The sequence below is a fragment of the Cuculus canorus genome, chromosome Z (assembly GCF_017976375.1).
Source record: "Cuculus canorus isolate bCucCan1 chromosome Z, bCucCan1.pri, whole genome shotgun sequence".
In the NCBI taxonomy this organism is placed as follows: Eukaryota; Metazoa; Chordata; class Aves; order Cuculiformes; family Cuculidae; genus Cuculus; species Cuculus canorus.
In genome coordinates, this window is record NC_071441.1 from 37,797,092 (window position 1) to 37,808,456 (window position 11,365).

An 11,365-nucleotide genomic window follows, 5' to 3' on the forward strand; every position below is an offset into this window, starting at 1 on the left:
TCGGCAGTCACATATGGTATATTAGCGGTATAGATGGATATAATGAAAACTGAGATCAATGCATACATCTGTGATTAACCCAAGCTGCAAAATACTTTTGTCAGCAAATAAAACGTAAAGATAGAAGTGCTTATCTGTAACAGAGTTATAATAACTCCAAATGGTAAAACTGTTGCTGGTTTTATGTATGTTGTCAGTTAATGTTAACTAAACAGACAATTCCTATGATGATTGCCTTGAAGAGAACAGATTGTGTGATAGGTCATAATCAAGCACACATCCTTAGATTAACAGCTCCAATGTACTGCATACTTCTGTAAGTCACCCTGTAATGCAAAACCAAGTGTGATTTGTCACACCATTTCAGCTTGCATTACAGCTAAGTTAGTAGTGTGGAATTTTTCAAGCTTCACAAGAGGAATATTAAAACAGATAATACTAGCACGCATTTTAAAGAAAATTCTCAGCACTTGCCAAGTCATGCTCTCTGAGGTATCTGCCAGCGTGGGAGGGATGCATGCTCTCAAGGTGGCCTGTGTTTCATGGTCATCTCAGGCAGGGGGCTGCAAAGTTCATTAAATGATCTTATCTCACCACTGCTTCTGTTCAAAATAGCCTTGATATGATGAAGGATTTATGTTACCCCCACTTCAAATAAAAAGTACCGAGGGATGCATTTCATTACTGCCCTGTGACACTGGAGAAGCCAGGGCTGCAGTGGTAATAGTCCTCATTTGTTTGTGTCACACACAGGATTTATTTGCAGGAAGAGTCTAGCTCCAAAGGTGAGTAAGTATTTGGTTTTTTGTAGTAAGATTTGCATAATAATATCAACAAGAAATGTGTTTTTTCTCTAACTTTAATTATCACAAAAGTAGGTCCTAGGAAAGATGAGAGTGTGAGGAAAATGCCAGGGAAGAGTGCCCAGTTTAGCAGCATTCTAAGGAAGCTGAGTAGCATTGATACAGAAAAAATATTTACGGGTAATTTCCACGCCACAGCCCTGGATAAAACATCAGGAGATCTGTCTTACATTCTCAACTGATGGGCTAAAAGGTAGCCAAGGTTACACACACACTTCTTTTGTAAAGATTTTTTAACAGCTATCTGCTGCTGAGGGGGGTTTCAATTTAATGGTAAACACAATTACATGAATCAAGATCAGTTTCACTTGCACATTTTGTCAGAACTGGATGATCTAACAAAGAAAATAAGCCCCGGGCACTATTTCTATTCTTTAATCCTAGACCATTGAGTCTTCCCATACTCAAAAATCCAGCAACAAAACAAAACATGTTCCAGATCTTTGACTAATAAATATTAATTGATGTTACATACTTGATCTTAGGAATACTGCAGTTCATAGGATCAGGCTTCAAGTATATCTGGCAGTGAGGAAAATCTAGTGCTCAGAAACAATATTTAATCATACAAGTAGACTACAGCCATTTTAAATATGCCTTAGATGTTGAAAACTGAAAGCCAGTGAGAGTTGGACAAATTTATGGAAAGCTCAGAAAGGTATTTGGACATTCCCTGTAGCACAATGCTTATAAATACTTGTTCATGCAATGCTTGCTTCTATGTGACTGCCACCACAGTCCTGTCTGTGTGTGCTGATGGCAGGATGGCTGGGAACACACCACCAAGGAGAGCAAGGTACAGGGAGCAGGAGAAGCTGGGGAGCAGAGAGGTGCTGAAAAGATGCTCCAGGGAAAGTTTAGTGAGATCAGTACAAGCATTTGGGGAGAAATACAGCTCCAGCAAAAAGCAGAGAGAGATTTCCTGGAGAGAACAATGTTGCTGGGGAAATCAGACAGAAAGATATTTGAAAGTGGAAGTGTGAGTCAGTCAAGCTGGGCTGGGATGGGAAGTGAAGAGGGCAGAAGGAGAAGTCCAACAGACATGAAGGCAGAGAAGGAAAAAGCAGAGGGACCTCTCATGGAAGCCTTTGGCGGTAGGCAGAAAGAGAAGAGTCAGTAAGAACTACAAAATGGGAGAGAACAAGTAGCTAAATAAATAAATATACACAGGGAGCGTAACTAGGTTATCAACGATTGAATGGATGACCTGGAGGAAAGTGAAACTGTTCATTCCTTAAGGGTTTTGCTGAAAACATTTTAAGGGTTTTAACCTTCAGCTGAAGGACTCTGAGCTTTTTGGTACAGAAAAGCAAGGCAGAGAATCAGTTCCCTCCAGTTCAATAATTCAATTGTTCGGATATCTGGTATGCAGGGAAGAATGAAAGCAGGTAAAGAGAACAGAGGCCCAAAAGATGAGGAAAACAGAAGGAAATATTTACGATGCGTAGTATTCAAGGGTGTTGGTACTGCCACTAGCAGTTTGAGATGCAAAAGTAATAGCTGCCAGGAGCCTTGCTTTAATGTGTTTCTTTGCAATAAATGTATCATATGAAAAAAGGTCCAAATTTTGTAACAGTCCAAAATATTTCAAGAATAGCTAGTCTTCAGATCAGAAAAAATAGGCTCAGATACATCAGCTTTTCACAGAAAAGCAATAATTGACTGTGAGAGTTAGGAACAAGAATAATTGTTGAACAGACTGCTGCATACTGCTTGAGTGCAAACATTCTAACTTGCATGTTAGAATTTATTTGCCAGATGCACACCTGTAACTCATGCACACAGTTAACTCCTACTGGCATTGCTCAATCATATGTCAATATGCTTATAGTTTTCATCTAGAGAAAATTGCCATTGCATGGAAAAGTCCAGTTATTTTGATTAAAGCTTATGCAGAAAAGATTCTCCTGTCTGAATCCACATCCCCATGAGAGCACATACTTCAAATTCTGTCAAACCTGGAAATACTGTTGGAAGGATAAATCACTTGTCTAGAATTCCCTCACTTAATTGCAAACTCCAGACAATACTTTTTGCAAAAGAAAAACATGGGTTGGTAGTCCATAATGCTACCGCGCAAATGGAAAGAGAAGAGTATAGTATACATGCAAAGCCACACGTCTCTGTGAGGAGACATGCTCATGAAGGGTATTGTTAGGGACCTGAGTGCACCAGAAGACATATCAGCCTTCCCTCATCCCCAGGCTGGTGTTCTAGGTCAGCTCTGAGAGATTCAGTTCTGTAACAGGGCCCCAGTGAGGAACTTAGAAAGAGCTGTGAGAAACCTCTCCTCCTATTGCTCACAGATGGCTCAGGTCATTCATGAGATAGACTGCACTATGTGACCTGCCACACAAACAGAAGGGTACCACTAAAGTGCTTTCTTCTACCTCTGAAGAGTTTTACCCAGGATCCGAAGACCTGAGCTAGACTTGAAACTGGTAAGCTTCCCCAGGCGGCAACTCAAAGCAAACCTCAGTCAGCCCTGCAAGATGTGAATTGCTGACAGCTGCAGAAGCAGAACATAAATGATGTACCCAAGATCCAAGGAAAAAGAGGGAAATCATGCCTGCAATTACTACTCCCATTTTCAAAAATCAAAGCAGATTTCTCATTGAAGTCAAACATCAGTATTAGCATAGATGGTCTACACTCCTATACACAGTGCAAATTTTTTATTAATTCAATGCATTTATATAATAAGCACAGTCACCAAGCAAGGACCATGAAAAGTTAGATTAATAATATATTGTATTATTTCTAGGAAGATACATAGTACCCTGAAAACACTCACCAATTTTACTACACAAGAAGCACAAGAAGGTAAAAAGACAGTTTTCCTGACTTATGTAGATATTTCGCACATTTTAATATCAGCTTAAAATAACAATTTGTGTACTACTGCAGGAAAAAAAACCCAAAAAACTGCTTTCCTTTACATATCATTTTGTAGCTAAGAAATTTATGACTTTCAATTCTTTCCATGATACGGTGTGTTTTTTGTGTGGTAATCATTTCTCATAGAACCAATGAATACCAGCCTCAAACTAATGATTTTTTTTTTACTTACAAAAATATCAAGGTGTCATATCAAATTGATCTTACACTCGTCTTCTGTTCTAACACTGTAATTTTTTCAGTTCCAGATAATAGTACTAGTGTCAGAGCTTCTCTGCCTTTGTAAGATTTTCCTTAGCAAACCAAGTCTAAAGAATACCAACCTGCTCTAGAATTATTAAATCCAAAAATAAATACTCATCATCATCATCTCATGCAGAATAAAACCTTTCTAGAGATTATCCAGCTATTCCTTTCATTTGAGAGCAGCTTTGCCAGCTTGCAACCAGGGTTTTGTTAAAGATGATTTCCAGAAAACAGGCTCTCCTTACTGTCCTCTTGAAGGAATGTCACTAGAGACTTAAATAAAGCTTCATTTAGTCCTGGCTTTTGCAGGTAGCTTAAGTCAGACCTAACTGCAAGATCCATAAAAAGTGCAGTTAAAACTGCTTATGTTCTGTAACAGTCAATTTCTGCCCACACATATCATACTTGGGGAGACTATTTGTTCTGACTGTTTTGGAGGCTGCTTCCATGGAGTCTTTTCCCTTTCAAAAGAGGTTCATTTTCTAACTACTTTGAATGAGGTACCAAGGTGTGAAAATAAACTACACCCAGAAGATGACTGCTGGTGCAAAGCTTCAATACAGTCCTATGTCCTTTTAATCTCCTCTGAAGAAAAAGCTGAAGCAAGAGGAAAAAAGAAAATGTTTCCAACAAAGAAGATTTTAGCACAGAAACTTTACCTTAGGACAAGTGAAATACCGACAAACTAGGTTTGATAGCTCTGATTGCGCACACAACCCTGAAGGTTTATGGCAGCAGTTTTGAAATGGATGGTAGGACAGAGGTGAATTCAGACACCTATGCACATAATGCATAAAGGCAAAAGGAACCAAGTAGATTATTTCAGCAGAGTTATTGTTCATTTCCTACAATCATCATGTGAATGGGCTCAAACAGAGGGTTTGAAATAAGAGGTAATTTAGGGTAGAATGATTCTACAGTTCAGAGAAGCAAATGCTGATGCATTGACACACTGCTGTTTATCAAGGAATTACAAGGATGAGTAAAACAAAGATGCATAAATTCTAAGCTCACTTGCTTTAATACATATCTGAGCCCTCTCCAGTATTACGGGAAAAAAAATGAACGGTGATGACTAAGGGCTGAGTAAGTGAAAATTCAACACCAATGTATCTGTATGTTAACACAAAATAAAAGGTTAGGAAAGAAGGACGGACTTGGACAATGCTCTTAGTGTGCCTAAGAAACCGCACGCGAAGAAAAGTTCACAGAGTATAGACACTTATTCTTGCCCCTCCCCCACACCAAAAAAAACAAAAGTCAATGTTATGTCTAATACTATACATGCTTTGTAGTCTCAGCAGGGTTCTTACTTTCTTCTAAATACTGCAAGCACCAAATGTAAGGTGAATAACAAAGAAAACTAATTCTGAACTTCTTTTTTACTGGGTTCAAAACTTTTTTCTTGAGATCTTTTGTTTTGGGGTCGGGTGCTGGAGAGACTGGTATATAAAATACACCCAAGCCAGCACCAAGAATACATGCAATCAAGCATATATTTGGGCTCAGTTACACATCAAGGCAATGGGTTTCGCAACTTTGCCTCATTCAGCAGTGATATTCACCCTCATATATGTAGAAAAGACGCATCCACAGTACATAAACAGGTATTTCTAATAATACAGAAGAATGAAGTTATGTTTTGGGATCATTTCTAATCATTGAAACCAAGAGATGTTATTTCCTGGCAGTTTATGTTGGAGCCTCAGAGATATCTGAGAATTTTGTTTGCTGCTCTTAAAAAATATTTTTAGTCTCAGAGATTAACTCCTGGAGTGGAAAGTCCATTAGTTTGATGCAGATGGCTGTTACTGTATCTTTTTCATGTAGTTCTAGATTACTCCTGGTACACAAAATGTTAAGAAGGGTAGTAACTGCTACCTCAGAAGAGATATTTATGTTGGCATTGATGTATATGTGGAGATATATATATACACATATATAAAATATATTTATTTTCTGAAGGCACATACTCATATTAAGAGAACTTTTGACCTGGAATTGGTTATCCCCTAGCACAGCTGGAGGTGTTCAGCTGTACTTGCAATTTATATTACAGACTGATGCCAACACTTATACATCTATTTATAATTTGCTTAGAACCTGAAAAAAAGCTTAGTAAATTTCTTTTGGAAAAATCAGTCTCAAATACTATGTTTCTAGCATTTGGAGGCTATTAATTGATATAGAGAGGTTTTACAGGGAATCACAGGAAAATCCTATCAAGAACAGACCTCTTCAAAAGGGCTGCTTTTGTTCTCTGCTCATAGAGTTTTCACAATGTGTCTCACAGTTTTTCACAAAACAGCCAAATCCCAAATGAAATTATGTTAAGATTACCAGTTCCCAGCTTTGCTTTTCTTACAATGCCTGGCAGGGGAATGACAGCAGTTTCTGCAAGCTTTTCCAAGCTAACCTTCAGGGGCTTGTTTACAAATTCTCTACAGCTCTGATTAAAATAAATTACAAATAATTACCATGAATTCAAACAATGCATGAGAGAGTCCTAAACATTTGTTAAAAAAATTAGATGTCCCTGAAAATATAGTAATGGCATGTTCATGTGAAACCACACAGCAATTTGGAAGGAGACACTCATTTCACATTTAATGAAGTTTTTAAAGTACTGATACGATTTTCTGTCCGTAATGTGAGATAGAGAGGCTTGACTGTTACCCTTCAGAAAAAGTATCTTCAGAAAAGTACTTTTTTCCTAGCATAAGATTCACTTCAAAATTTATTTTTAACTTGATGCTAAATTAAGAGGGAAGTACACAATGGGGATATATATAAACATATTCAATGAAATCGCTCTGTTCTGAAAATTGCAGGAGAGAAAAAAAAATTTGATAAGCAAGGTGGCTTATGCAAGTCAGCATTATAAAATTTTGCACATACTTTTTGTACATATAAATTTTCTCCTTTCCCTGATAATGTTACAGCAAGTATTATAATGATTAACAGCAAATCAATAGAACTCTTTTTCTTCCTTTTTTTATTCTTAATCTGCAGTGGTCACCTTATTATTTTACAGACATGAAAACAGTGAGGAAAAATCCCACTAGGACTAACGATTTTATATTTCCTTTCCAAGTACAGTAAAAAGTAACTTAATCTTCCAGCTAGTGAATATAACAGAATTGGCCTGCATTGTTAGCTTAAAGGTCACAGGGAGATGGAGGTGAGAGATAATTGAGGTGAACAGGAAGAATTCAAATCGCTGCAGACAGAAAGTCCTCAAGTGTCAGAGCTAAGAATTAAAAGCTTAAATAGTGAGTCATGCCCACTATAATCCTGATATTACAAAAAAAAAAAGACTGTGCGACCCTAAGACTGAAAATCCAAAATAGCAAGCGTGTAGTTTAGCCATAGGTAAGGAAGCAATAACTTGTAATGTGGTTGTTTCAAATTTCTCCTTTAGAGAAAATGAATAGCCAATATATACGTCATGAAGTGCGGGGATGTGAAACTAGTGACCTGAGGAACTTCTGGGAAAAGACTATTGAACAACAAACTCGGTACCTGCAAATTGAAAAAGAACGTCAGCGAAGAAGTGCTCTGACAAAGTGGGTAGTTTGCGTCTGGAAAGGTTATTTGAGTTTCCATTATAATTATTTTTTAAAGAAAATGGATACCTATACTTAAGTTATGAGCTGAAAGTATTTTTCCTAGATTTAAAAAAAATAATAAAGCCTCCCAAACTGGCATGCTAATGCTAAGCTATCACTTCGCAGGATAAGAAATAATTCATTCTTGTTCCATAAATTGATTCAAAGTGTGGAACCTCCTGAAGTTATCAGGACAATATCTAGCAGTGCAGGCTAGATATTGTCTCAAACGTCAAGGCTTGTGTTCACAGCAAAGATAGTGCAGATGTGTACCTGGCCTATCTGCTTTCTCTGTGGCCTTGTTTTCACAATAATATGGTCTGATTTAAGATGATTTAATTCATATAAGATAAATCCATAATAGAACAGGCAGTTCAAGTGTACTAACTGACCAGGGCAACAAGAATCCATAGCTGTATTTGCCTCAACAGCCATATTTATCTTAATCAGCCACAATAAGAAAGATGAGTCTGTGGCAAGATCACTACAGTTTTACTTTACACGAAGTTTTCACAAGCTGAAGGCACATGCAATGATGACTATTTTGTCTTGAAACCATTCAATGACAAAGCATTTTTTCACTATCTCACTCATGCCTGTCTTTGGGTTGATGCTTGAAAAAATAAACACAAGAATGACCTTGCATTAATAACACTGGGTGAAGGAACATTAGAATTAGTCTCTAGCATGTTTTATCTATTAGTAACTAACTTAATTTCACCATCTCAACTCCTCAGTTGTAAAATTCCTGTCTTTTCTATTTGAGGCAGTCTTTCTGTGGTACCTAGATAACACCAAAAATAAAACAAAATGCCACCTATGACCTAAAGTTTGCTATGAGTCTAACAGAAGTTTCAACACGCATAGGTGTTTCCAAGACAAATAGTGTTCCAGAGCCTCTGTGCAGTACATTTTTAATGCATTTCTGAGGAGGGGAATTGGGGAAGTGTTGGGCGATGCAACCCAGCAGGTGGCAGCAGGCAATCTCCAGTGGAGAAGACAAGCCACTCTGGCACACAGAGGCACTTGAGGAAGGGTACACTGGAGAACTGGAGACGAAGATGAACAACTAAGCTCAGGTGAGTCCTTGTCGAGATTTAAGAGCTAGGTGTAAAGTGCCATCCAGCAAAGTGCTCTAAAGGGGCAGGACAGTTTGCATAATGGAAAAGCATCAAAGGATAGCACTGGTGGGATACATGAGGAGACTAAATCTACTTGTGGACAAGCTGATATGGGTTTCTGTCCTTAGGCTCAGAAATGAATGGATGGAGAGGCTGGAGAAACGCATAAAGATGTTGAGGACTCAACCTGAAGATTCATCTAATTGAAGATCCCACACTCACTACACGTTTGGAGGGAAAAGAAAATTGTTTTGTAGGAAAGCGTGATGGTGTGATGTAAAAGCTTAAGTCAATTTTCCTTTGTGGCTTATATGAGCAATAATTAATTAGCTGTCGTTGACACAAGTTTCATATGTGAAACGTCTATTGCTGCTTTTAAGATTATGCACCCATCCCTTCATTAGATAAACAGAGACTAAAGTACTCTAAAGTTTTCAAGACTAATAAATCATGGTTCACTGAACTCTAGATGTCTGGAAAAATTTAGTTATACAATTAGGACTCAGCAAAATCATTTCCTCAACATTTTAGGTATTTGCATAGACAGGTTGTAAACTAATAAAGTTATTTTCTTTCAAAAAATTTTAATGAATAGTTATTTTTTTTAATATAGCAGAGCCTAACTCAGACTAAGGAAGGGGGAACATGCACAAACAATGCTACCACATCCCAGATAACTAGTGGAAGCAGAGTTGGGGGGAGTTGTAGATCCTAGCTGCCATATTAAAATCTGTGAATCTATTAATATGTGTCCTGAGAAATAGGTTCTATGAAACACCAGGAGGAATGGCTTAATTTATTCAATCCACATTAGCTAATTTGAGACACTGTATCAACAACGACAAAACAACTTGGACTTTTGAGTCTCCTTCTGGTACATGACCTGTCTTCTCTAGAGTTGAATAGATAACTCTTATACCACAGAGCACCTTGATGCACTTTCACAGATATCTATCATCATGAATAACAAGCACAATCTAACACTTTTTCCCTCCAAGACCCAGTACATATTCTTTAACAACCAGTACTTTCATAAACATTGCAGGTTTCCTCTCCCACATTCACTATTAGTCAAAAACGCTCCGAGGTCCCTTCCTAAAGTGTCAATAGGAAATGTGGCATTTCCTCCAGCAGTATCAAATCATTTCAATAGGCTGGCATAATAAAATTGCTTCCTGTTTAGGGTTACTGTTCTGTTCCTACCAAAATGCTTGGAGTAATTTACTGCAAAATAGCTTGTTTTGAGCATCCTAAAAATCTCTTCCCCCAACTGCATAGCCTTTTAGTCCCTTTTTATAGGCTGTTTCACTACTTCTCTGGTAAAGCATATTGTTTCAGAGTAAAGGAGGTTTGAATTGCCAATGGGGCAAGATGAGAACAGCAGAAGGGTTTGAGGTTTTAAAATAGTTAGATCATATGTTCTTTTAATGCAAAACAAAAACTTGAAATACTATTTTTTTCTCTTTTATCCATTGCCTTTTAAATTTACTTTAGAGTGCCCCAAGGGAAAATCAAATCTATTATGGGAATTTAAACATGTAAATAATGTTTGGAAAGCCTGGGAAATCCATGGAAGCATGAAAAAAGACAACCTTGGAACACATACTCAGAAGTCAAGGCATTGGCAGGTAGGTCACCATACTTGATAGCAGAGGTTGCCTGCAAACTGAAAAGAGATGCTGAACTCATTTTCTTCAGTTCAGTATTTTTCTTAGGCAATTTTTAAAGTAATATCGGCTGAGAATATGAAGGATAATGGTATAGTTACAATTTACCTATTCTTTTATAAAGAACCATCAGATAGACATACAACTTAATATTGGAGTTTAATAAAAATTAGATTTCCTTGAAAATATCAGTTCAAACACTTCAATTCTTCCATCTCTTGCCTGTGCCTTGTGCTTACCGAAGCTCTACCTGAATTCCATCATGAAGCAGCATTGATTTTTATACCATTTTGGCTGAAAGTAGAGCTTGAATTCAGTAATGGGAAACATTTTACACCCCTTCATTCATTGTCTAAGAGACCACATGAGGTGCAAAACAGAGGGAATCAGAGTTGGCACATTTTAAAAAGGAAAGAAGTACCCCTGGAATACTCACATAGTTGAGATCCTTCTCCTTTTCTCATAAAGTCACAATGAGGAAAATCCATGGATCACCAGGAAAAGATGTGCAGGAAGTGGCTCTTACCCGAGTCCCTCATTCCACTTTTCATATGGCTGTGTCACTTAAGAATGCTTTGGAATAGGTCACAAACAAGCTATGATACCCCAAAATCGTCTCTTTAAACTGATAGAAAGGAACTTGTTTTTCACATACAACATCTAGTCCAGTCTAAGGCCAAGGGGCATTCTGAAAAAATACATCAGGAATTAAGCCACTTCTCTTCTCAGATTTGCAGTTTCCCCTTTAGTGTCTAGATTAATAATTTCAGCCTTGGGTTTCAGAGAATTAGATTCAGGACTTTGGGTCACATAATCTTCATTTATCTAAGAGCTAGCAACATATTTGATAGAAACACCACCACTTTGCAGGGGTAATCTACCTAGGAGTTTTGTAAATTACCACCAAAAAAATAATACCTATCCAGAGAAATCTACATAATCTACATCAATCAGGAAAAATA

At 37.5% G+C, this 11,365-nt stretch overlaps 1 protein-coding gene across 1 annotated transcript; it reads left to right on the top strand.

Annotated features, from left to right (window-relative positions):
* The first annotated feature begins 704 nt into the window (after positions 1-704).
* Positions 705-9,237, top strand: LOC128850509 (protein FAM240B-like). The gene is made up of 3 exons (XM_054055105.1): positions 705-785; positions 7,429-7,573; positions 8,865-9,237. Exons 2-3 carry the CDS (start codon positions 7,434-7,436, stop codon positions 8,941-8,943), a joined length of 219 nt encoding a protein of 72 aa, XP_053911080.1. The 5' UTR covers positions 705-785; positions 7,429-7,433; the 3' UTR covers positions 8,944-9,237.
* Positions 9,238-11,365: the final 2,128 nt, after the last annotated feature.

Excerpts from the sequence above, each read along its gene's own strand:
- LOC128850509 (XM_054055105.1), top strand. The coding sequence starts at position 7,434 with ATGAATAGCCAATATATACGTCATGAAGTGCGGGGATGTGAAACTAGT. Across the intron at positions 7,574-8,864 it reads CGAAGAAGTGCTCTGACAAA|GCTCAGAAATGAATGGATGG; the intron begins GTGGGTAGTTTG and ends TTCTGTCCTTAG.